The sequence below is a fragment of the Trachurus japonicus genome, chromosome 9 (genome assembly GCF_045865225.1).
Source record: "Trachurus japonicus isolate A0001 chromosome 9, Traja_1.0".
In the NCBI taxonomy this organism is placed as follows: Eukaryota; Metazoa; Chordata; class Actinopteri; order Carangiformes; family Carangidae; genus Trachurus; species Trachurus japonicus.
The window spans coordinates 33,645,459-33,670,856 of NC_140915.1; the positions used below are offsets into that span (position 1 = coordinate 33,645,459).

A 25,398-nucleotide genomic window follows, 5' to 3' on the forward strand; every position below is an offset into this window, starting at 1 on the left:
GGTATTACAGTTAGTTATGCAACATTTCTTTGATATAAACAACAACAGGCTGATCATAATATCCAGACAGACGAGGCAAAATGTTGTTAGCAGAGAGAAACAGGCGGACTCCTACAGAAATAATGATGCAGAGCCGAGGCACTGTGATAGAAGTGATGGAGCTCTGTTGCCCATGAGGGATGTTTCAAAGCCACTCGAATGCTTGTCAGTGCAGTTTATTACTTCCTTGAAATATCTGTAAAAGAGGAGCCATTGAGCAAAAGAAAACTGTTTAAGAGCTGAGGGTGTAAATCTCTTTTAATGCTGCTGATCCCTGTGTTAGTGCCGCTTCCAGAAACCGCTCGCTGTTTCTCCTTCCCTATGGTTCCCTCATTACGCATCGTCTAGGAGAAATGGCTACCTTTTCACTTCGCCTTCTCAAATATTGCAAACTATAAGCGGTTTTTCGAAGTTATAACTGCAGGGGCTGCGTCTGCCAAGAGTCTGTCGCTTGTACTTAGTTTTCCTCCCCCCTCCTTTATTCCTGTGGCTGTTGATTAAGAGAGACCAGGTCACAGAGCCAAGGCAGTGACATACGGAGGCATGCTGTCGGAGTGTAAACCTGACAGAGATATTTGTGATAAGGAATCTGGCAGTGGAATCAGATGGCTACTATATGATTGATGTTCCGGGTCAACATTGCCGATTGTTGCTCATGTTGGTGAAGAAATGAATGTTTTTCTTTTTCCTGTGTGTATTTTCTTCCAGAAAGGATAGATTCTGACAAGAGTCCTGAAGCCATCCGTCTCTCCCCCAGGTTAGGTTAGTTCCTGGTGGGATGTTTTTGTGCGAAGAGGCCACCGCTCTTTCTTATCTTCCTGTCATCTCTGTGGGACGGCAGGGCACGACTCCTTCTCTGGCTCCAGAACCACAGGCTTCCCCTGGACACCAAACCGCCGCTCCGCACTCGATGTGCTCTCTGAGAGGCTGCTTGTTTAGGGTGTGTCAGAGCTTATTAGTGCCAGAATGTGTGAAATAAAAAAAATAGAGCTGGGTGAAACTGTATTTGTGAAAAAATATGTTTTTTATGGTTTGCCTCAGTCGTCTGAAGTGCCAGCAGCGCTGGGTTTACCGCATGAGGCAGAGTAGGCTGACAGAAAATTAGGACGATTACAAGGAAATGCATGAAGGTTAATTTGCTTTCTTTGTGATCGACAGTTTATCTAACACTATCTGAATTTTCTTATTTGGTAAACCACATCCATTTGGAGGAGGAGAAAATGAATGACACTAAACTAAATCCAAACAACCATTCTTCTGCCATTATTTATGGGAGGAAGTTGGTACATAAATATCATATTTCTGCCTTGTAAATCAGGGGTTTCAAGCCTTTTTTGTCTGACACTCTCACACAGCTGTGGCAAATGTTCTCACGTACCCCACTGCCACTCACGTACTAAACGTGCTCATTTAGATTATTTGACACTGGATGTTATTTGACTGTAAAAAAAAGTTCATTCATCAGTCTTTTCTTGTGAAGTTTTTTTTTTCACACAGTTAAACTATTCCTGTTTTTGAGTCTGTGGCTGTAAAATCTGCAAAAAAGATAGATCGTTTTCATTATCTACCGTGATGATTTCAGTCCTTTATCCAATTTATCCGGTTTAAACTATATCCTTTACTTAGCTTTATGTTTCCGCTGCTTTTCTTTCAGTTTCTATCAGTGTGCTTTCAGTACAGTAGGCTCCTTTCAACTTTCTATCCAGATCCACAGGCTGGATACACAGCTACAGATATTCCAACTTCTCTGCTCCTAGTTTTCGGCCACTCTGAGTAGCAGACCTTTCCTGGTGTTGTAGCTGATCCAATAAGTGGGTACATTTTGTCAAATGAATTTCTATTTTTAAACAAATTACTTGATCTAACTAATCTCTTAGACAACATTAGAGAGTGGTTCTTGAACTAGTGCCCCCTAGAGGTGGCAGACATATGTCACAGATAAACTGTTAACAATCTCTGCTAAGAAAGACTTTAATCATGTAACACTTCATGTGAACAACATGATGATGTTGAGGGAGAGATCATGGATTGGGTTGTAATGAGTAGCAGGCATTGAGGTGAAAGGGCGTTTGTTGCCAAGGTGACAGTAATAAACATGTGGTTAAGCTAATAGAACAATTGATATCATGCATCTGTTGGAAATGAACACAGGTCCCCTGTGTTAAAGTCCAACATGATGTTGTCCCTCCTTCCAACTGCAACCTCGTCCCTGCACGGACATTTGTGTTTTAATAGCGCCTGCCAGTAGATGGCTTTAAAAAAAAAAAAATGTTGTGATATCTCACATGACCAGCAGTGGTCGCCTTGCAATAAAATGTAACGATTCCCCTCAAAGCTGCTTATGCAAAAACAAACAAACAGGGCTCTCTCATCTTTCCGTGTGCTGCCCTTGGCTGGGAATCACTGCCCTACAGCACCATGACACCACCCTTACTGTAACATTGTCTCAAACCAGTAATGACGATTCTTAGACAAAGGCCTGGTGATCATTAAGATGCATGCAAACACAAGTCAAACTAATTGATGTACGATTACGCCATTTGTAAAGGAGAAAAGCAGACAGCGAAAATTAGTCATGCCTATGTTAAAGTTGTGGTGAGGCTAAAACCTATAATAACATCATGAATGGCAGCGTGTGTTGATAGTCCCTCACATAGACATACTTGTGGGCAATAAGAAAAACATACACAGCACACTGAGGCGCTGAACCTGCATGCAGCTAGGAGAATGTTAATAAGGATTATGGTTAATGTACTTATAACATTCATTGCGGAGGCCAAGCGTGTTTTTGCCACCGTCTTTGAAGGGGCCGACGCTTCTGCCAAGCAACACTAACGTCCATGTTGACGTTGCGGAGGGAAAAAGTTCCTCTGTGTCAAATCGAACTAAAAGAAAAGTGCAGCTTAAATAAGTCGGAACTCTCCGGAGGAGCGCATAGAAATTCCTCCTCTGTCAGACAGAACAAGGCTGTAAGTGCTGTAATAATTTTTCTAACATGTAAGCCATAAAGAGATGCTATTGCCAGAGAGCATGCTGTGACCCGGGCGACCTTGCGCCTGCTGCCTGGCTTCTGGTTAGTGTAAGCAGCATCCAGCTGAAAGCTACCAGAGGCCTTCATGTGTATATGTGATGTTTCCAAGGAGAGATGGACCAATTAATCTGATTATAGTCGCAAATCCTCCAACATGTGTAGGCCTGTCCACGGACATGTGCACTGCAGATGTGTGTCCATGTGTAAGCATGTATGTACCTGTGTGTATCAGATAATGTGATCCATAGACAGAGTGAAGATACGGCTTGGTGAACATGCACAAAATCAGAATCTTGGCAGAAAATATATGACCCATAAGGTTTATAAAATATGTTGAGTGACATTTTGCGAACATTTATCAATGTGAAAAATGGGAATGGAGTTTTCCTGAAAAAAAAAAAAAAAAAAAAAGGTTGCAAGGGAGTTGAAACTGTATGCAAATACATGCTGTGAGTGAGTAGTCGTTCCTTTGGAAGTCAAAAAGCGACAGTTAAAAGTACCTGAAATGAAATACTGGGTGAAATAGTAAACCATCTGTCAAAGCTTTCGCGGTCTGTTTAAAAACACAACACCCGAGCACTTAAGGGTTTTAAACAGCCCCTTTTCATTGGCATGGCTATGAATATGGCTATTCGGATGGCGATCCTTTCATTTCCAAAGGCAGAGATCCGAGTCAGTCACAGTTTGTGTGTTTGTGCCACTGACTGCAGCCTCCTCCACCGAGGGGCGGGAGGAAGTGGAACGAGGAGCTGACAGACAGGGCCTGATACTGCACTTCCACCACAGGCCAATCCCCAGCTAACCCCTGTGCTGACAGCCAGGATGTAGCACTCATCCACAGGCCACAGCCCCGGCTCTGAGGCCCAGGGAAAGGAGAGTAAGGAGAGCAGGGAGCGGGCCGCTCGGCTGATGATAGAGAGGGGGGGGGTGGGTGGTGGTGGTGGGTGAGTTTGGGTGTGGGGGGGGGGGGTGGGCGGGGGTTGGTGGCTGGTGGTTTGGGTGGCACGCACCACTTTCTGCCTCCAGAGCAGCACGACCAAGAGGAGAATCCACAGACTGGTGTCGCCTGCCAACAGCATGTCCAATGCTTGGCCTAGTGACAGACCCACTACACGCACGCACGCACAAGTGGGCACGCTACACACACACACACACACACATACAGCTACACACATTCACAAAGGAATGTGAAAAAAACCTGAATAAATGCAAAGTAAAGCTGGAACCTATAAGATGCCATGAGATAAACACACTGTATTAAGAAACTGCAAAAACACAGACATGAAGACACGTTCACACCACAAACACTCAGAGTGGCATTTTTCCTTAGCCCAGATTTTATGGTTACTTTACAGATTAAAGTTGAAGAGTGGAACTCTCCAACATAGACATAACAGATGACGGCCTGGTTGTATTGTCTCTGGCAGAGTGATGTTCCTGACAGTACAGCTCATGTGAAACATTCATCCAGAAAATTGTGCAGACTATAGAACTAACATTTTGGGAAGTTTAACCTCTCAAGCCAGATGTAATTGATAACATGACCTCATCAAAACTTCACTTCTCCGATATTTGTTGTGAGACAGAGTCTTAGAAGAACCCCCAAAGTCTGTGCGGGTCAATAAATAACGCAGTCCTCGGCGTCGGTGCTGTGCAGAAGCAGAGGCGAGTGATGAGGGTTGAAGAGGCCAGCGGTGACCCCGGCAACACGCTGCGACGGGGCTCCGCTCAGAGCCAGAGCTGTCTCTCCAGCTGGGATCACAACACAGAGTTGGAAGCTCTGGTTTCAGCGCGCAACTCCGGCCCCGGGGCTGGGATGGCGCTCCCCCTGCGAGTGCTGGGCCTGCAGGGCTAACGTTAAGGCAGACACACACCCAGGGGGGTCAGTCAACCCACCCACTTCTCAGGAGGAGGCAGCGACATGCATAGAGGCCAAAAAACTGATTGAGGCTGCCTCAGACCACAGCTTTGCTTTTTTAACTGCTGAGTTTGGGTTTTGCATTAAGCCTCAGCCTACTACAGCTATTTCTGTTCAATGGGGTTTCCACTGAGCTGGCACCAGAGGCAGATTCTGTGCATAAATAATGTGCTATGAGGCCATGAGGTTGAATCAAACAATACTATAGGCTAGAGGGGGGAATTTAGATGAATAGCGCAAACAACTCAGCCTTCACCTGAAGCAACACATTTTTCTTATCAAGGCAACAAAATAGAAATCTCCACCCAGAGAGCACTATACCAAATCACATTTGCACAAAAAACACTTTGAAAAATCTTTATGTTTTATCCCCCTATCCATCCCTTTCATAGACACCAGATCATTTTGCAGCATTCAGGAGTCGCGGAATTTCCCAAGAAGACGTATTGTAGCAGCTTTCTGGGAAATATTAATATCCAGCCTGCAGAGGAAAGGTAAAGGGAGAGGAGAAGGGGATCAGAGAGGAGGGGGGTGGGGTGGGGGAGTGTACAGCAGGGGGGTGGGGTACAGACGATCAGTATCATGGCATGGTACCTGATGATAAAATGCCTCTTCTATTGCAACTCTTCCCAACCCCCTGTGCACAGTTTGCTCCGCTGTTTGCCACCTTTTAATGCCGAGCATAGCGTCGGTCTCCTAAGTGACACCGGCGGAGGTGGTGCTGGTGTTGGTGGGCGTCTGGAATTGGTTGTCGGTGGGTGGGGGTCAGGGGGGGGGGGTGGCTGAGAGTCCAGGATGGGCAGTCATCTTCTCTGCACACACTCCCCTGTCATCGCGGCTGCACTTCAGACTCTCCACATCTGCCTTGCCTTACACCGCTCAGCCCTGCTCTTACCAAGCCCCCATCCCCTCTCTGCCTCCCTCCCTCCCACGTCTCCACTCCCCCATCAGGATCATCCAAATATTTCCCCTCGCTGCTTTTTGAAGCTTCCATGGGTCACAGGACCTCATGCACAAATCATGCTGGCTTGCCGTGGGGGGGCCGGTCAGAGAGGACGGCGGTGAGTCAGACCTGTAGAAACCCAATCTGCACTGTTTTCATACGGGGGTTCTTTTCCCTGCCAAGACAGCCATCACCAATCAGCGGCCGGTTCTAAACAGCGAGTTTAGGGAGATGCCGGTCCTGGCAGCCCATCGCAGCCATATTCCCTCAGCCACACCAGGGGGAAGAGATGGAGAGTAAATTCAGAGAGCCTGACAGCCTGCAGTGGTTTAACATGGGGGTTAGCCCCAAATACATAGCTCTGGGTTTATGTTGATGGATGGATAACCAAATCCATCTCTTTGTTTGCAATAAAACATAGATGTTAGTTTTTACACGGTGACACCACACTTGCCGTTGGAGCTGAATTATGATCTACCGAGGAAGAGACCTGACAAATGCAAAAAAAAAAAAAACTGGAACTTGTATTCTTGAGATGCAAGGAGAGGAAAAAAAACACAAACTCAAATACACAGGGATAATAAAAGGATCAAGGCGGCTCTACAGTGTGTGGGCACAGGAGGTTTCAGTACCTAATGCAGAATTTTCATAACAGAGAATATTGGACAGGCCCCTCAGACCGGGCTGGTAAACAGGACAGACAGAGACAGAGAGGGATGAGTCGGTGTGTGGAGTGGAGTGGACCCTCCCCTCCCCACCTGCAGAGCACAACAGCTCAGGGTGAGAGGAGAAGCTGGGCAGGAATCTGCAAGTGCTGGTTAAAGTAATCACATTGGTCTCACTGCATCTGATCTGCAGTCTAACAGACTTCCAAACAGTTGAATGAGTAAATAAAGTGCCCCAGGGGACTCCCGCTGGAGATGGATTACCACGAGGGTGCACACACAAAAGGAGCTGAAACCCCACAACCCGATGTGAGCCGCAGACAAAAGGCCCTGGTGCTGGACCTCGACCAGGGAACCGGCAAACTTTATTAATCTCATCCTAGACTGAACCTCCCGCTATTGCAGTCCATGAACTCATAGATGGGGACGCATGCTCTGCTGTGACTGTCACACAGGTACACACACTGGAAAAATCACAGTGCATGCGTCTCTGTGTTTGTGTCTCCATCTCAACACTGCGTGCATTAGCAGACGATCGTATGCATGGCGCGTTTACGAATGCGCGGCATGCATTTGTGCAAACATCTGAGCAATACTGTACTGTAGAAGCACAAAATGTGTGTGAGTGTGTGTGTGTGCCTACGCCAGTGTGTGTCTATGCGCCCGCTGGAGTGCATAGACCACATAAGATGAGTCTCATGCTCACTTGGCTGTGGAGGCCGGGTCTGGAGGGGGACTAAGGGCCGTGGCATTCTGCAGCCCCATCCCACCCCGGCCCCATTCTTCCCTCTTTCTGGGCCTGACACAAATAAAAGGATTAGGAGCCCCCGTTTCCGTCAGACCCTCCATTCAAGACAAAGCTCTGACCAGCTTAGTGTCACACTTAATGATAAAAGTGCAAATCTCTGTCAGTCACTTTGGGCAGGAATACCGGTATTTGGGGGCTAATCTCATTTGATGAAGATTAAAAGGAGTTAAAAAAAAAAAAAAAAAAAAGACAAAGAAATGTGTTTTGCGGTATCTGTACAAAATATATACGGCTGATGGTCACGTTTTGACGAGCAGCAGCTATAGGAGGAGGAGCTGAAATGCATCTTTAACCCTCAGATCCTGTTAAAATGACTAACGTCCTCCTGTTAGGGACATTTTTTATACCCTGTTTTCAAACACGCACCATGATAAAGTAAAAGTAGGTATTACAATTATTATTTTTTTGTTGCTTAGGGTTAGGTGTCTTCTAATGAATGACGTGTAATTTAATCAATATTTTTTTTATAATTTAACCCTTTCATGGCCTGTTTTAGTGAGGGACCACTGATGTCCGTCATAAAAAATGTTGAAAAACTGCAATAAAATCAAAATTTTTTAAATAATTTTATTTCCTCCAGTCATTATGAGAACAGTCATATGTCTGCCTTTGAACAGGGCCAACATTGATTTGTTTGCTTAGTTTGCTGGAGCATTTTTTTCATTTTATATGGCCATGTACCGTACAGTTTTTTGTGACATGTCGGCTAAAAGGCATGGTCACGTGACTTTCTGTGTAAAAAACATGACATCATAATACACATATGGCTAGAGGAGAGTTAAAAGACCATCATACTTAAAAAAAAAAAAAAGAAAATTCTGGGACAAAATAACCCCCAGGTGAAAACGTGTGGTTTTTTGCGATTTTCAATGGATCTCTGTGGAACTCTACATTTTTTGTCCCTATCAGGAGATGAGGTTCCAAACAGAGAATTATAAGGTGCAGACAGGAGATCTTTTAGGAGCATGGTGTACCTTGCAAAAGCCACCTCTCTGCAACCTATGAACATTATAGCATGATCACAGCCAAAATGACAGCCAAATTAAAAATCAGATGGTCCATAAAATGTGCCAACAGGATCTGAGGGTTAAAACAAAGAGGGTGAATGTGAGGCTGTGGAAATAGTGTAGATTAGAGACAAAGAAAGAAAGGGGGAGAGAGAGAGAGGAAGCAAGTGTATATTATACACACACACACACACACATACACACACACACATGCGCCCACACCCTCACCAAAACCTTGGGTGTATTTAGACAAACACACTGCTCTACCCATTCCCATGTAGAGCTAGAATGTGTGACGTGAGTGTGAGAGTAAGCCTTGGGCACACAACAGTCTGAATGCAGCACTTGCCACTATGATGCCAGTCCTCTCTAGTGTATCTGTGAAAAAGCCTACGTGTTGGAAAAACATTCCAGAGTGGGATCACATATACACAGTTGGGGCCAGCAGCGATACTGCGAGCCAGCAGCAGAGGCCATGTCTCAATTTCTCATGCACGTTTGACCAGGCTGCCTGAAGAAACAAGTGTGGGCCATTTCCAAGCTACAGAGGCAGAAGGAGACAAAACACACTGACTCTGGGCGAGAATTAGAAATACTGCAAATGTGCAGAAATAAATGAGTGCATGTTACACTTTCAGCGACACGTTGTTAATGCTGTTTGAAATGAATCGTTTCAGAGCAACAGAGGAAAAGAAAAATCCAGGGACTGAAAATGTTCACTCCCCTGATTTAAACATGTAATCTCGCAAATTGAAGTTGAAAACATTTGCTGAGTGTTTGTATTCCTCTGCTGGCTACTTGAAGAAGCCGATTGCAGTATTTCATAGATTTAGCCAAAATCTAATTTGTAAATTGCATTTAATGGTTTGTGGTCGCCTTCCTTTTTGTTATGAAGAGTTGTCATGCTGTGAAAATAAACCTGAAGGCCCGAGGACTTGGAGCCAGTAATGAAAATCACTGCGTTACAGAGCCGTGGGCTTTCTCTCTACCGTCACTGATTAGCATTCCCGATTGACTGACATGTCCCACTGGCTGCCTAACAGCCGGCTTTAGGAGATGAGGTTAAATTGTGGCTACCAACAAATTGCATGCTTGAGTTCCTCTGCACCCCTCCGCTATCATCCAGTGTAATGTGAGCACACCAGGCAGATCCCTCTGCAGATCCTTCTCCTCCTCCTGCACTACAGCTCCCCCATACAAAGCCACAGAGACCTCTTTCCACATCCCCAGCCACCAGTCTGCCTTCTAAAGTGGTGATGGGCATTATGGTGGCTGAGCCTCTGTGGCTTCCCATAGTGTCCTGCAAAGTGCTTTGTGCTGCACACACACACACACACACACACACACACACACACACACACACACACACACACACACACACACATAGACATACACACACCCCAAACCTGACCCCTAACCCTTTTAATAAAACACAGAGCGGAAATGCCTTTACAAAAATAAACCTTCATGAAAATCACCTGATTTCATAATGTTACCACGTTCTCTTTAGATTTACTCACAGCGTCGCAGCAACACCGGTGTGAATACAAACAGCCGACTACTGAAGCTTTTATGGATGTAACGTTGTAAAATTTATAACTGCACTATTCACATATACAAGAGGACATGTAAAACGATATGTTTGAATCAAATATTTATCACTCGGTGAGCTATTTGTGGGAACCGGAGGAGGAGGAAAAAAAAAAAAAACAGACACCCAAGATGTTGCAGCTAGTGATGCAAACAAATAGCACTGCAACAGGTATTTCTAATGGGTCTAAATGTATTTGAGGAGGGGGGCAGGGGGCAGGGGGGGGGGGTTGAACAGTTAGCAAACCATGAGATGACAGATGATGCATCCTAGTATGCTGCTGGGACAGGCCAAGCCATGTTGACATAAAACCCAATACTTCCTTACTGAGGAACGGGGCCAGCTTCAGCTAGCGCCTTGCCGAGCACTAAAAATCCCAGCAAGCTGAAGCAACATTATCTGGCTTAGTGTTTCTAACATTAGATTTGTCTCTCTGTAGAGGTATTCTTTTATTTACCCAAAGAGCAGTGGCTAAAGACACATTTTTATCCTTTTTAGGGAGAATCAAAAAAACAAAAACAAATGAACGCACAAAAAAAAAGAAAGAAGAAAGTCGCTGAAAGTTAGAAAGTTTTCCACAAAGGAACAACGTATACACCCACACGTCAGCCTACAGAGCTGCTGCTGAAACGCCGAGCAGGACCGAGGACAGTGTTTAATTAACTGCAAAACTACGTGGCTGGGTTGACAACACCAAGTACATCCCAGTTTTTTTTTTTTTCCCTTTCCTTTTCTTCTCTTTGTTTTTGCGCGTATGAAGCGTTCACAAAGTGCCAGGCCATGCGGGAGTGTCCTAGAGTGAGTAAAACACACATACACACACAGACATACGCGCGTGTGCACACAACACACTCTGTGAGCTAACACAGAAACCCAGCCGTCAGCACCTATCCCACACACACACACACACACACACACACTGCTGCAGCGTCCCAAACACAGCTAATTAAAAAACAACAATTTCACAGGAGGGCACTCCAAACAGTTCTAAAAAGCAGCTCTCAGCACACCGGGGGATCGTCCAGCGTACATGAGGAGGTGAGACAGGTTCTGCTTTTTATGGCCCCCCCATCACTGCTCTGTTTTTCTACTGCTCACACCGCCGTGACCTGAATCTCATTTTGCTTATGGCACGTGAATTTGAAAATTTGGAAAAATCTGCATGCTGGTGTGTTTGGATAAGTTACAAATGAAACATTCTAAAATAACATTTTGCTGAACAGTAAAACTTTATAGGGCATGGAGAGAAAAAGAAAAAAATCCACTGTGGATGGAAGTTTTATTTTTATGCATCAGCAGGACCCAAAAGCAGGCAGCATGGTGTATAATATAGTTAGTTAATGTTATGTTTTGTAGATGGAGCCCATGGCAGTTTCTAACAAGGCAGTCCATTACAGGGGTGTTGTCCAACACTTGAGTAGAGTGATAGGCCTTATTACATGGCTGCTTTCAAAGCATCTGCTTGGTTAGAGGAAAGGTCCCTCTGGGGAAAAGATCTCCCACTTTCTAATGATGTATAATTGACCTCCAAACACCAGGGCACAACAAACTCTCTCGGGGTGGTGTAATTCCACTCTACCTTTTACATACCACCCGTCTCGTTCAAGCTTGTTCCTCCTCTACGGCTACGGCTCCCGTCCAACTGACAGCTCTGCCTGTTTGGCTTCAATTGTTATCAGACTTGCTCTGAAAATATTGTCAAAGAGAAAAAAAAGAAAAAAAAGAAGCTTCGCCACTTTCCTGTACTTCTCCTCTTCTAAAATATATTTTTATTTGATTCTTCGCTCTGACAAATGTATCATTTATGACATGTCTGAGATTTTTTTTTTAGCTGTCAAAAATATTCCTCCCTCACAAAAAAACATATTTCATATCAAAACGTATGATAAACACACGTCAGCTGCATGACATAAAAAAAAAGAGGCAAACGTGGGATAAAAACGAATACAATCCAATCTTGTTACTATATAATTGCACTATATGGACCAAGATGTGTTGAACCGTGTGGGAGTTTTAATAACACAGTACACAATTGTTTTCCCCTGTCTGCACTTAAACCTGTTCCAAAGGTGTGAAAAAAGACTGCTTGCCAATTCCTTGATTTATTATAGCTAGTGAGAGCTGATTACGGGGCATGAATCAGTTGCTGTAGGAATGTAATTAGGCACATAGACCTCTGTAAGGCTGAGGGCTCTCTTCACAGCCCTAAGCAGTTTGTGGGCTGACAAATGCATCTTAAATGGGTGTCATAAAAGTCAAAAAGGTGCCAATTACATCTTTAAGTATCCCATCAATGCAATTGGAATAAACAACAAAGAAAAGGTGAATACTTGTGTCTGTGTTGATGGAGGGAGTCTCCGGCTAGCTTTTAACCTGGGAGGTTTTCTTTAAAAAAAACACAGTGGCAGAAGGAGGGTGAAGAATTAAAAGATGTGATGGATAATAGTGTGTGAGAGCAGCAGGTTGTTGTGTTTGGCTGGAGTGAACGGACTTGCCACACAAGCTCACAGCATTCACCAATTTAGCAGAGAGGAGAGGGAAATGGTTGGATTCCAAATATGGCTCTTCAAAAGCAAGTGAGAAACAAAATGCCAGGAAAAGAGTATGATCTGGAAGGCAAAGCAGATCCTGTCTGTCTCTGTGTGTTTATCTCTGTCTGCTCGTCTCAAATTTATATAAAAAAAAAAAGAAAGAAAGAAAGAGAGAGAGAAAACTACAAATGGACAGTGCTAAGTGAGGCATGAGAAGGAGATCCCTTCTCTCCCTGCCGGACTGTCTCAGCTTCCAGCCACCTCTGAGCCGTGACGCCGTGACTCTGGTATCCCCTAGTTACTGCTATGAATTTTCCATTGTTATCAGCCGACTACGCTGCTGTCACAAAGCTGGATGAATGGCACGCATGGCAATAGATGTAACTCTTTGTGGCTTGCAAGGTATCTAGCAGAGAGCCATAATGTCCCGGTAATCGAAGTAGAATTGTTAAAAAGGCCGGACACAAAAAGCTGAAAATTTACTGACAAGCATGAAAAGCGCTCATGCGATGAGAAACACAGGGCACCCCAGGGTCCTGCAGGCCAAACAGCAACCTTCAGCATTCTAACACTTCAGCCTCAACATTAGCTTCACTATATCTGCCATCTCTGCTGCTTTTATGTGATAATTTACTAATTCAATTTACTAATTTTTCTCACCCCATGGAAAAATGGCTGCCATGCCAAAAAGATTTTCATGGGAAAACTGAACCACTGACACTGGATTTATTTATTTATAATTCTTGTCATATCCTGTCTTATTTAGAATATTTTAATTCACTATAATAAACAAACATTAGTGGACATAATTCACATTCATCTATAAATTATAAATGCATTAGTTCAGTGGTAGTCAAATTAATAGATGTGTTGTTTATTTATTTAGTGTGCTGTGAATTTAACAAAGCTATGATTCACAAAAAAAAAAAAAAAAAAAAATCATTATTTACAATCTGTTAATAATCCCATTAATCTGCTGTTGTCATCACTGCAACTTTTTGACTCAGAAAAAGGTAAAAAAAAAAAAAATTCAGGATGTTTGCAGTAAATTGTGAATGCATTTAAAACTCAAAGTGTGTGTTTTAATTTATTTATTCGTGTGTGTGTGTGTGTGTGTGTGTGTGTGTGTGTGTGTGTGTGTGTGTGTGTGTGTGTGTGTGTGTGTGTATGTGTAAATCACGCGCGCAAATTGCTGAACTTTAAATGATTTTTCCTTTCTAAATACATGTCAGCAGCGTTGAAGCCTGCAGGTAGACAGGAGTCCTATGGAGTGAAAAGCGCCGATTGTTTTCCATTAAAGCGTTAAATAGATGCCATGACTCATGTATTAAAACACATCATATCCAATAAAATAAAACGGCCTGAAAATAAAATGAATTAAAATATAATAAAACATTCCTTCAAATAATACATTTTCAAAAAGCCAAAAATACTATAAAACAGTGAGAATCAAATAAAGCAAACAAATAAAATGTGACGTTAAAGGTAAAAATGTAGGCGGGTGATTTACAGGATGTGTGAATATTTTCTGATCGGGAAAAATGAATTTAACTCCGCTGTGGGCTCAGAGTTGATGAGGAAAATGATGTTTTACATATTTTGGAATGAATGTGATGCTACAGCAGGGAGAGGGGTTGGAGTGGGGGGGCACATAGAGACACAGCCGGGACACAGAGGGACACAGGGCGGAATAAAAAGCGACAGTGCAGCCTGTACATTCTCGGGCCTGTGTGGGATCACATTTTTCTTTTGTTAGACCCGCTCTCTCTCCTTCCGCAGAGACAAAGGTGGAAATATCGAGGGCCACTGTGACAATAATAAAAGCCGAGCAGATGACACGAGCGTTATGAGCGCTGGAGCACGCGCCCTGCAGCCAGTGTGAGCGTCTTTGACATTCACTTATTCAAATTCACTGTTTTTTTTTTGTTTTTTTTTTAAACCCAACGAGAAAAATGACAGCTGATTCCTGTTCCTGTTGCTCTGTTCATTGATTTGAATAGATTTGCAGGAAACGTCAGGTCAGCAATAAACTATACGGCTCAATGAGCAACAACGTCAGGTTCGTTTATATCATATCTCCAAGCTGGTGTGAATTGTTGTTTTTTCTCGCTTGATTAAATTTTGTAAAAAATAAATAAATAAATAAAAAATAAGACATCACACTAGCTGAAAGGCTGTGAAGGAGCCAACACAAGGCCTTGAGGCCAGACACAGCCACCACACCATCACACCATCACATCACGTCTCAGTTTTTGTTTTGTTTTGTTTTGTATAAGGGGGTTGGGGTGAGGGGGGGGATCACCACACACCAACCAAAGCAATGCGAAGAAATGCAAAAAAAAGAAAAGAAAAAAAGGAGAAAGCAGGAGATTCCCTCCCAGAGAGATGAGCTTACTGTTGGTAGTCGTGTTTGCAGTAAAGTTTCCTTTCTCTGAAGTAACAGCTGGTGGTGAGAGGCTGTTGACACACGGTGCACTGCAAACACTCCTCGTGCCATGAGGAGTCGTTGACTCTCATCAAGAAGCGGTCGGAGATGGGTCGCTGGCATCCTTCACACACCGAGGGATGATGACATTCAGTCCCTGCAGAAGAAAAAAAAACGGAGGAAGGAGTTTGAGGCCCGTCAGGAAACTAAGAGAAGGCCTGAATCATGATCTGAACGGTGTGTGGTTTAAAAACATTACAAAGCTGCACAGCGCCATGACAGAAATCAATGAGGCGTTTAGTGTTTAATCACATTATTATTAATAATAATTAAAAAAAAAACAAGTTTGTAAATGCGTGGATTTGATATTTGCTCTCATCCTGCCTTTACATGTCTGGCCCGTGCAGGATGCGTCTGCTGCTGTGCCGTGAAAATAAAAAATGTCATCTATGCTCTTTTATTCCTTTACACGCATGATGTGACATTCTGTCAGTTTTGCATGGCAGGATTTAAAAAAAGAAACACAACAGGAAACCAAGCAAGCAGTGCCCATGCATGCAAAAATAATGGCATCCAGTGTAGTGTTTGACCTGTGTCCACACACACACACACAGCAGACTGATTTACACATGTCTGTGCAGTAAATAAGAGAAGGAGACTCACCGAGCATGACTCCCAGCGTGGCCTGTCCCGATCGAAGGGGGTGATCTTCTATTTTTATGCCGTCCAGCATGATGCAAGCCTCGGACTGTTCTCCCGCGGAGAGGCGCTCCAGTGACACCAGACCTGTTGCAATATCCATAAGAATACGGTCAGACTGGACAAGAAAAATCCTCGGCACACAAAGCGGTCTGAGGGCGACCTGTTGAAACCGTCTGAGAGCTCCGTGTCACACACACATACAAGGCTGCAGAAGAGCCTTACTCAACTATAAGCTGGAATGCAAAAAAAGAAAAAAAGAAGAAAAAAGTCGACTCTGATGCTCGCACTTGGGTAGTAGGTAAAGGGCAGTCTGCGCGGAGCCCCGGTGTGTCTGGACACAGAAAAAGCAAAGAATAAAAAGGTGGAGAGCTGTCTGGAGCAGTCAGTCACCTGTTAGGATCAGAGCAGCGAGGAACGCGTTATCTTCTTCGTCCTCGAGCCGGTGGCAGGCAGGGGGAAGCTGCAGGGAAACGTCTTCACGGAATAACACTCGGCTAAGAGGAAGGAAGGGAAGGAGGGGGTGGGGGGGGGGGCAAAAAAATGGAAAGAAAAAGTTGACAGCAAATCCAAAGATAGGGGTTTGTTATGTGTGTGTAGATGTCCCGGCAGTAACTCTTTGGAAGTAACAGAGACGGTTGGTTGGTTGTTGCTCCTGTCGCTGCAAAAAGTCTGAGATCGAGATTGAGGCGAGTGGATCCTCCCACTCCTGCTGCATGCATGGCTAGGCTTTTTTTCATTTCCCCATTCACCGCCATTGGGATGCTATTGGAGCAGAGTACAGTCCAATAACAACACACATGGAGTCAACCGAGAAGAGGAGACTACAAAAAGAAATATGATATTTAACAGAGGCCTGGCCTGACACATAATAATAACAACAACAATAATAATAATAATAATAATAATAATAACAATAACAACAAGTATAATAATAATAATAAAAAATAGGCGATTACATTTAGGCTTATGCCTTTTATATCATACGCTTTCTGGTAAAATACAAAACGCTTTCTGGTGCATTCTGTGGTGATTGTTTGGCTCTATATATTAAAGCTGAGGAAATAAATGAGTTTAAAAAACCTTGTATGGGCTATTCATCATGAAATGTTGTATGTCCCTCAGTAAGATGAAATTCAGATATCTGTGTGTGTCCTCTGGAGCATCACATGCTTTCCTCCCTGCTCTTTTGTGTATTGTTTCTGCTGGAAGCTGCTGATGCACCTGGCGATCAGTGGTGATAACAGCGCTCTGTCCAGCACCAAGGTGGCCACCATCACCAGCCCAGTCTGTCCAGCTCACAGATAAATAGCTCTGATAATAATAATAATAATAATAATAATAATAATAATAATAATAATAATAATAATAATATAGTAGTAGTAGTAGTAGAAGGAGGAGGATAATAGTCTTGGCCCGTGTTTATTTCACAGACAGCAGCTGTAGATTAGCTCTTATTATCGGCGGATCAGCAGCTGATCAGTTAATTCTTTGATCTGTGGAATGAGCCTTCGTGCAGGATAAAATAATTCCAGACTGACAACTTAAATAATAAAAAAAAAGCCTTACAAAGACACGTCATTTAAAAGCATAAACACACAGTCGACGGGCAAGTTAATAAAACTCAGGGATGATCGGATCCTGTCTTTGTCAAGATGTGATCAAGACGTTTGGAAAGGTGCGGAGGAATATTGTGCACTGAGGCCGGCCTGTGTGAAATAACAGGGCTGCTAATGGGATTGTGCGCTGCTTCCCGTGTCACGCTGCATGAGAGGCTGATTGTTATCAAAGTCTTTAAAAAAAAAAGAAAAAAAAAAGCTATAGGGCTCCAGCCCCAGACAAGACTAAATAAGACGACTGGACACATGCAGCACGACTGTTGGAAGGAAACGTGAGGCAGAGGTGTTTCATGTTGAGTTCAGCTCTAGCCAACCTTTATATGGAGCATGTGTGAATTTTAACCAAAACCAAAAAAATAATGCAACATGTAGCTAAATAAAGATAAAACACATGCCTATACCAGATCCAACACAGAGAGATGGCTGACTGCAAGCCAGGGTTTGATTTAATAATAATAGCCTATAATATTATTAATAATAATAACAAGATTAATAATAATAGTAATAATAAAAATTATGATTAGTAGCCTACCTACAATAATTAAAAAGGTAGAAAAAGAAAAAACAAACATTTCTCATAAATGCTATCGAAAAATAGTTTATGTAGGGCTTAAATTGTGAATAATGTAGCATGTGTGCTTGCAGCTACCTTCAGTCCTGAGCGGCCGCTGCGCTGCGTGTTGTTTTTGATGTCCTTTGTGAAGCATCAAGGCGATGACCTGTAGCCCAGTTTGGAAAACAGAGAGCAGATTGTTGGCGTTGCCCTCTGCCGGCCAGAGAGAGAACAGCAGCAGTTATCTGGAGGAGGATATTTCACTTACACTCACTTTTTCTTTTACATTCACATCACCATCAGACTTTTAAAAACTCTATGTGAATATTTTAATAATTGTGTCTTTCCTTGGACACTTGCTCTGTTGATATGAGTCCATACCTGTCAGTCATGAAGTCATCCAGCATCGACTTAGCTTTTTTTTTCTTTTTTCTTGTCTCTCCAGCGCCTCTATCAGCATGAGGTCAATTACCTCCGCCTCACACTAATATTGAATTATCTCAGCACTAAGCAGCATTATGAGCTGAGCACTATCAATACAATATGATCAATACATGGTCAAAAACATATAAAGCCTGTCCACCCCCCCCACCCCCACCCCCCTCCCTCCCCCACTCATTCAGCAGTTATTGGCCAGGTCACTTGTGTGAATGAGGACATCAAACATTCATTCAATAAATCAATCCGCCAACTTTTAGCCCGCGGTGTTTTTAATGAGCCTCCACATGACAAGCACCCCCCCCCCACCCTCCTCCCTCCTCCTCCTCGCCCTGCACGAGGCAGGAGAGACGTTGCAGCAGGTGTGCAGCACAGAAAGCAAAGCACCCACTCCTTGTAATGTTAAACAATTGACTTTAAAGTCAGCAGAACTGTTGCATCCATCGGAAAGGTAAGAGACTATAATGCGCCGTTATACAGCAGCAGCAACAGCAGCAGCAGCAGCAGCAGCAGCACACATTCCTGCAGGGCGGATCACTGTGAGTCTGCTGTGATTTCGATTAGAGTTTTCACAGTGAGTGTAGTGACTGACTATTTAAGAAAGAAAAGAAAAAATAATAATAATGATGTGAAATAGAAAAAGACGAAAAAATGTTTCATAAAAAGATCATTTTTAAACTTAACTGATGGGACAGAGGCAGAGGTGAAACAGCCACAATTTGTGCACAGTGTGGGGGAACAAAGTTCAGAGCCAAAATGCGTTAAGAAAATGAAGATTTCTGCTGCCAGTGATCCTTGTTTAATTATAGCAACGCGTCTATTTAAATAAATGCGTCATTTGGGAATAATGTCAAGCTCGAAAAATAATAATAGCTAAAAAAAAAAAAAGTTTCAGAGAAATAAACACAACTTGGGCCTGTTCTAAATGAATACAATAAATACATCAAATAGGTTAATGATTTCAATGAAGTCAAATCTCACTGAAACGAAGAAGCGTCTTCATCATCAAAACATATTGAACATTTGTGTTTTAATTACAGTTGCGTCACGCAGTGTATTAATCCACGCATGGGTCCATTCATTTTCCATCCCAGAGAAGAACTCTCAGATGAGGCCACAAGCAGCGCACCGCAAAATAAATAAATAAAAAGAACAGAAAACGTAAAATCACAGCGTATCAAATTGAACAACGTGGACAGTGATGATCACTGTGACAGAGGCTAATTGTTTTTTTTCTTGTAGATGTTTTTTTTCTTTTAAATATCGGCAGGAGCGTGTGAAATGTGAGCATTTTCAACTGTGCCTCAAACAGAGCGCAGCGATAAGCATTTTAAAAATAAAAAACCTTAGTGAAAATGAGGAGAACACTTCACATCCTCAAAGGAGAAGCTCAGCAAACCAAACACATAATGGCTCCCTAAATAACAGGGCCAGAGGACTTTGATAGTTAACTCACTTTGATCTTTTAATGAGTGTTTCTAAGCTCTCCATGATGCTTTTTTTTTTTGTTAAAAGCTCGAATGAACAAAAAAAAAAAAAAAAAAAACGCATCCAGGCCCTTCATTTGTTTGCTGGCAAGTTGCACTGGAGCATCTCACAAACAGAGAGCTGACTGGAGCAGAGAATCATTTCACTTTCAAAGAAATAGAGACAAATTTGTGGGTTGATATTGTTCTTTTTTTGTGTGTGTGTGTAGCCCGCACGCGGCTCTCTCCTCCGTGGATGTTTGTGTGAAGTGACGCGCGTGTCTGTGGAGGGGGTCTCCAGGTCTCCAGGTCTCCAGAGCTCCCGTGTCGCCGCTGACAGTCGCGGATCAGCAGTGAAGCTTATTGAAGGTTTGGACCTCGGACGTTTGCGATGAATCAACTGTAATTGAATCTGTCTTTGCCGACTCTTAATGTTTCCCACTATTTTCAGCCTAAGCTGCTTTACCTTAAAAAGAATGAATATTGTTAAGAGCGTGATTTCACACAGCAAGCGGACGGGAAGTGCACTGCTGTAGAAAACAAATCGGCTGTGAGATTGCCTATAGGGCCCCACAGGCCTCTGGGCCCCTGAATACTCGTTTAGACTTTTTATTTGTCACAAAAAGGGTCCATCTGATATTGTATTATTTTTTTCCCTTGAAAATTCTTCCAAGCATTATTTACATGGTATAATGTTATTTGAGTTTATTTAAATTCACAGATACGCACAAAATAAACAGTGGAGATATTTACGTCACATCCCCCCTCTTCCCACTCACTGGCATATTTCTGCTTTTATTCGGCCTGAACCACATGGTCCCTCTTACCTTACTGAGACAGCCAAAAAATATGATACTGCAGGATAATCCCAACTCCCCGAGGATTAAGCCCAAGTATAATACAGCACTGTCAACCCACGGCTAGATTTGTTTATGGTATGATTTATTGGATTCAGCTTTTTTTTTTTTTTTTCTTCACTGACAAATTTATTGAGTTCTTGACAGATGGCCTGACAGAGCTCTGTGTGACAGCGAGCTGACATACAAGTTTGAAATGTGAGTCTGAAAACTGTTTACCTACATTTGCAGGCTCAAGTTTGTTAACACATGGAGCTGTAATTTAATACACATAAGACCTAATAATATAGTCCTACTTCCAAGTGTGGTGATAATAAACCTCACTAATGCAAATACAATACAAATACAATTATACCTGTAGTGTCACTACTGAAATAATCAGTCATTTATGACAGAACAATAATTTAAAGTTGAAAACTATAATGAAGCAACTGTTCAAATGATAAATGGATAGACAGACAACCTAAAACAATCTTAAAATAATTTAATGATGCAAAAGTAGCCTAAATATTGATTGTTTCATTGCTGAAACAGGAAACTAAATAATGAACACATATTAATCTCAAAAGTTCTATGTCCTGTTAAACTGTTTACATCCATTTAAGATGATGTTTTAATTCGCATAAAATTCCTCCCAAAATTTGGGACTTTAATCATCTACAAGGATAAAATCCAACAAAGCCCATTCAATGAAAACTAAACTGACAAAAGTAAAACACATTTTTGTGAAATGTGTTCCAATTTCTGGCCATTTTGACAGAAATCGCCGACACAGATCTTCATTCTAAAGTTCATCATCCCTTCCTGTGAAGGACCAGCTCATCTAATGACAGTGATCCATGATGCAGTCAGATTTATGCATCTGCTCCCCTGACTCCAGCACACACTAACTCCACAGCTGTATACAGTCCATGATGCTGATATTACCCCAAGCCCGTAAAGCACTCCATCTGAATTACAACAGCGCCCCCTGCTGGACAAAACCAGGCAGTACAACGTAGTCTGCTCCACCACATCCAAACTTCTATTAGCTCTGTCTAAAGAACACATACTCAATACTGTAAAATCAGATTGATAAAATAGAATTATGTTCTGTACATTAACTAAATGTAATATATTCTTTTAGAGATCATATGCATACAACAATATTACTCCTGTCAGACTTTCATCAAAGTAAACTGGATTTGTTTTGAGTAGGCTACTTTGAATCAAATTCAAGTCGACTTCTTCAAATCTCTTAAACTTTCAGTTAATTAGCTTTTTTTAAATTTTATTTTGATAAACACATGTCGTATCAATTAGGGCCTATTGCACTAATTTAAATACTAGTAACACATTGATACACATGCTTTTGTCTGTTATAGTTAAATCATCCTGTTTAATTCTACTCTAACAGCTAATAGAACAATAGAATTTGTACTATTCATATGTAAACACTGTTTACTGTTTACAAATTTTAAAAATGTGTCACCCTCTAGGTTAAAAAAAACATTTGTTATTGGTTAAAATATATATATATACTGTATACCAGTATATATTTAAAGTATTTCTAAAGAAAAAAAAAAAGTCAACTCCTTTAGGAATAAAAGGAGTTTTTCCTCTAACCTAATTTTCTGACAGTGGGAGAAGCTGTTACTTATATAATATTAAATATTATATTACTTGAATGTGTGTTCATTGTAGCATTTTCATTTTGACTTGCATTCATCTCAATTCTCTCAATTTAATATGTTTTGTTATACTCTGTCCTGCATGTGTTGAACTTCCTTTTTTGTTCTTGAATAATGCTAATAAATAAGTAGAATACTAAAGTTTATTACAACCACAGCATGAGATGTATAGGAAAATGTGTTATTGTGTTGGTGTGTTCTTTTTCTTTTGAAAAATTTGTAGATGGAACGTTTATTTTTAATGCACCTTCAGCCTCACTTTGTACCCTAAGCAAAAGTAAATTAAATGTTTAAAATTGGTAAAGCAGCAATGACAATTGCTTCAGAGAATTACATGCTGTAAAATTGAAGTAAATTCAAATTATTATTGAATATAGAAATGCAAACCATATGTTTTTCATTCATTCTTGTACAAATTATAAAATATAACTTGAAAATATCATTGTTATTTTAATGTTGTATTATTGTACAGCCGGCTTGTTTAATATTTTTATTCTTTGTACATATGAGAAACATAACATGTGTTTCATCTTTTTTTAATAATGTACTATTGAATAAGATTATTTTTATGGTCAAATCAGAAAAACTAAAATGTGTATTGAACGAGGTCTCCACTGCATAGTGTCATACAGATGTAATGACAATAAAAAAAACAAAAATATATCAAATGATTTGTGAAAGCCAGATGATTAGGTTTCTTTCTCCAAAGAATTATCTTCAAAACATTTTAAAAAGCTGTTCAAAGTTGGATCAAAGATGGTAACACATGATATATTATGAAACCCAGCAATAATAAATGCTTTTATTCTGTGATGTGGGAATCTCCCGTTCCGTTCTGTTTTACTTCACACAGGCCGTGGACAAACAAGTCTTCAAGTGAGCCTAAGCTGTTCAGACACATGAGGAACAACTTACTGTGTGGTGATTTTAAACTAAATTAAACCATAGTCTCTAAAGGTCTCCACGAGACACACACCCACATGTATATGTGGCTTTGTCGAACTGATGACCGCCTTAAGAATCCTAAATCTTCCTCCAACAAGGACCATTCAATCTTCCGCACGGAGGTGCTGAGTGGAGAAGTTACACAAACAAAACAAGGCTTTGTCCTTTGAGAAGAGGCTTTCACAAACTTAGAAAAACCTTTGGCCCGTGTGCACAGAACTGATATTAGAGCGTCACGTCACAGTGGGATACAGGTCATTTGTTGTTACATGACCGTTTCCATCATTAGCAAAAGTGTCACAGCTCAGGCAGAGATTTGCAGCACCTTTCATCAGATGATCATGTTATTCAGTGGATTTGTCTCCGCAAAAATAATGTTTCCTCTGACGAAAAAAAAAAAAAAGTCAGAGCTGCGGGAGACCAGGAGCATGATTTTAGGATGTGTGCCATTAACAACAAGCGTAGGCCTTCGCTACCCGCTCCTCATGTGGAATGTATAAATTCTGTGTCTGCTGAATAAATTGCATGTGCTCGCAAGACTCTGTGGCTGAAGTATTGAAAGATAGTCTAAATACTTCTACATAGATACTGGCTGTGATACAGAGCTGGAATTGAATGGCTTTGTTTTCATGGCAAACAAACATCTGGACAATCGGTTGAACCTGGTACCGGGGGTAACAGTCGTTGCATGTGCTGCACAAACAATAACAGAGTTTTTAAAAGAAACAAAAATGAGAAATTAATCAGTGCAATAAAAATAAAAAATAAAAAAAGACAAAAATCTGGCTTCCGGGCCCGGCGGCAATAAAACAATCCTTCTAATCAACCATCTGCATATGTGTGATTTTTTTCTCTCTGCCTCAATCAAAGACGCTGAACGTGTTTCGTGTGCACTGACTGTGAGTGTATGTGCACATGTACGAGTGTGTCATTAATAGGCCGCACTTCAGAGAAAAAGGTAGAAATCCACCAGATGTTTTGCAGCTGGGTGGATCTGGTAGTGAAGATCTAGACAGCATCTGTCACAGGCGAACATTTCTAATCTGTCCTGAACATTAGGCAGAGAGCACTAAAAACCCATCACCGGCTGCATGTGCTGCTCAGTTCACAATGTGCTCACCGCAGGCTCTGCAGTTTGGCCCCGAGAAAGTTCAAAATTAAATGAGAACGAAAAACGAAAAGCAATATTCATCAAGCTGAGCAATACGGACGCAACTTTAACTACACTATTCCTCAATAGTGACTTCTAAACTCCTTTCCTTTGAGCAGAGCACGGCTGATAAACATTTAGGAAGCAAAACAAAGGCTAACCGGCTAACTGAAGTTATTAGGGCAGAGAGCCTGAGGCTAAAGACCAAGGCTTTGAACTAGAGGTCCAGCAGAGCTTAGTGAGGTCAAGATCTGTCAAGCAGCATGAAGGACTAACATCACAATGAACAACTTCAGTTGTGCATTTAGGAGAATGAAACGGCCCTGTGCATAAGATAAAGTATACACTGCAGTTTATACTTTAGCTTCATAAAATCAATCTTCAAGTATCAACCTGAAGTATAAAGACTCTTGTTCAAAGGATTTTTCTGAAAACAAACTGATGGATGAATCACTGAAACCTACTTTCTATATTTTCACAAAAGCTGCTGCTTCCAAAAGATACTTCCTGGAAATCTACAAAACTAACTTCCTACAGTGGCTACGCTGCTCCGTGCTGCAGTCAACTAGTCTGTTTACATTCTAAACAGCTTTAGCCGGGGTGTGTTTTATGTAACTGTGGGAATCACTCCAGGCTGACCTTGATGGTTTTGAGATATTTTCCTTTCCTGGGTTCATGTGCCTAGTTACCAGTTGGTCAACCTTGTGCCCTGTGAACTGACCCTGTCCTCCCTCTGAGGTTTGAAAGGAAAAGAAAACCAATCCTCCGGGGAGCGCTCCGACTAACAAGAAAACTGCTGGCCCGAATCTCTAAGAAGTGCTGTGTTTTCCCACTGGACCACTTTCAGCTTAATAAACATCTTAACTAGCCAGAGGTCCCCCGGGAGCTGCTGGGAAATCCTCTGGGCAGCCAGAGCTCAGGAGCTGGCCCTTTATTGCATCCAGGTGGCTGTTAAAAAATGCTGGCCGGCCATAAATGTCCAATAAAATGCAAGTGGCACCTTCAGGGGTGGACAGGGTCAGTGCACCTGTCTGTGGACGAAA

General features: G+C 42.0%; 1 protein-coding gene across 5 annotated transcripts in view; it reads right to left on the reverse strand.

Moving 5' to 3' along the window:
* Window positions 1-25,398, reverse strand: part of lmx1bb (LIM homeobox transcription factor 1, beta b) — a 63,617-nt gene that overhangs the window by 33,275 nt on the left and 4,944 nt on the right. For 4 of the 5 annotated variants that reach the window (XM_085787547.1, XM_085787549.1, XM_085787548.1 and 1 more), the window contains 4 exons: window positions 17,926-17,995; window positions 16,051-16,154; window positions 15,622-15,744; window positions 14,929-15,115 (listed from right to left, as the gene is read on the reverse strand). In XM_085787547.1, the coding sequence (XP_085643673.1) occupies window positions 14,929-15,115; window positions 15,622-15,691 (257 nt within the window). In that variant the 5' untranslated portion in view covers window positions 15,692-15,744; window positions 16,051-16,154; window positions 17,926-17,995. Of the gene's footprint in view, window positions 1-14,928; window positions 15,116-15,621; window positions 15,844-16,050; window positions 16,155-17,925; window positions 17,996-25,398 lie in introns of those variants that run through there. The other variant, XM_085787546.1, reaches the window with a different exon arrangement.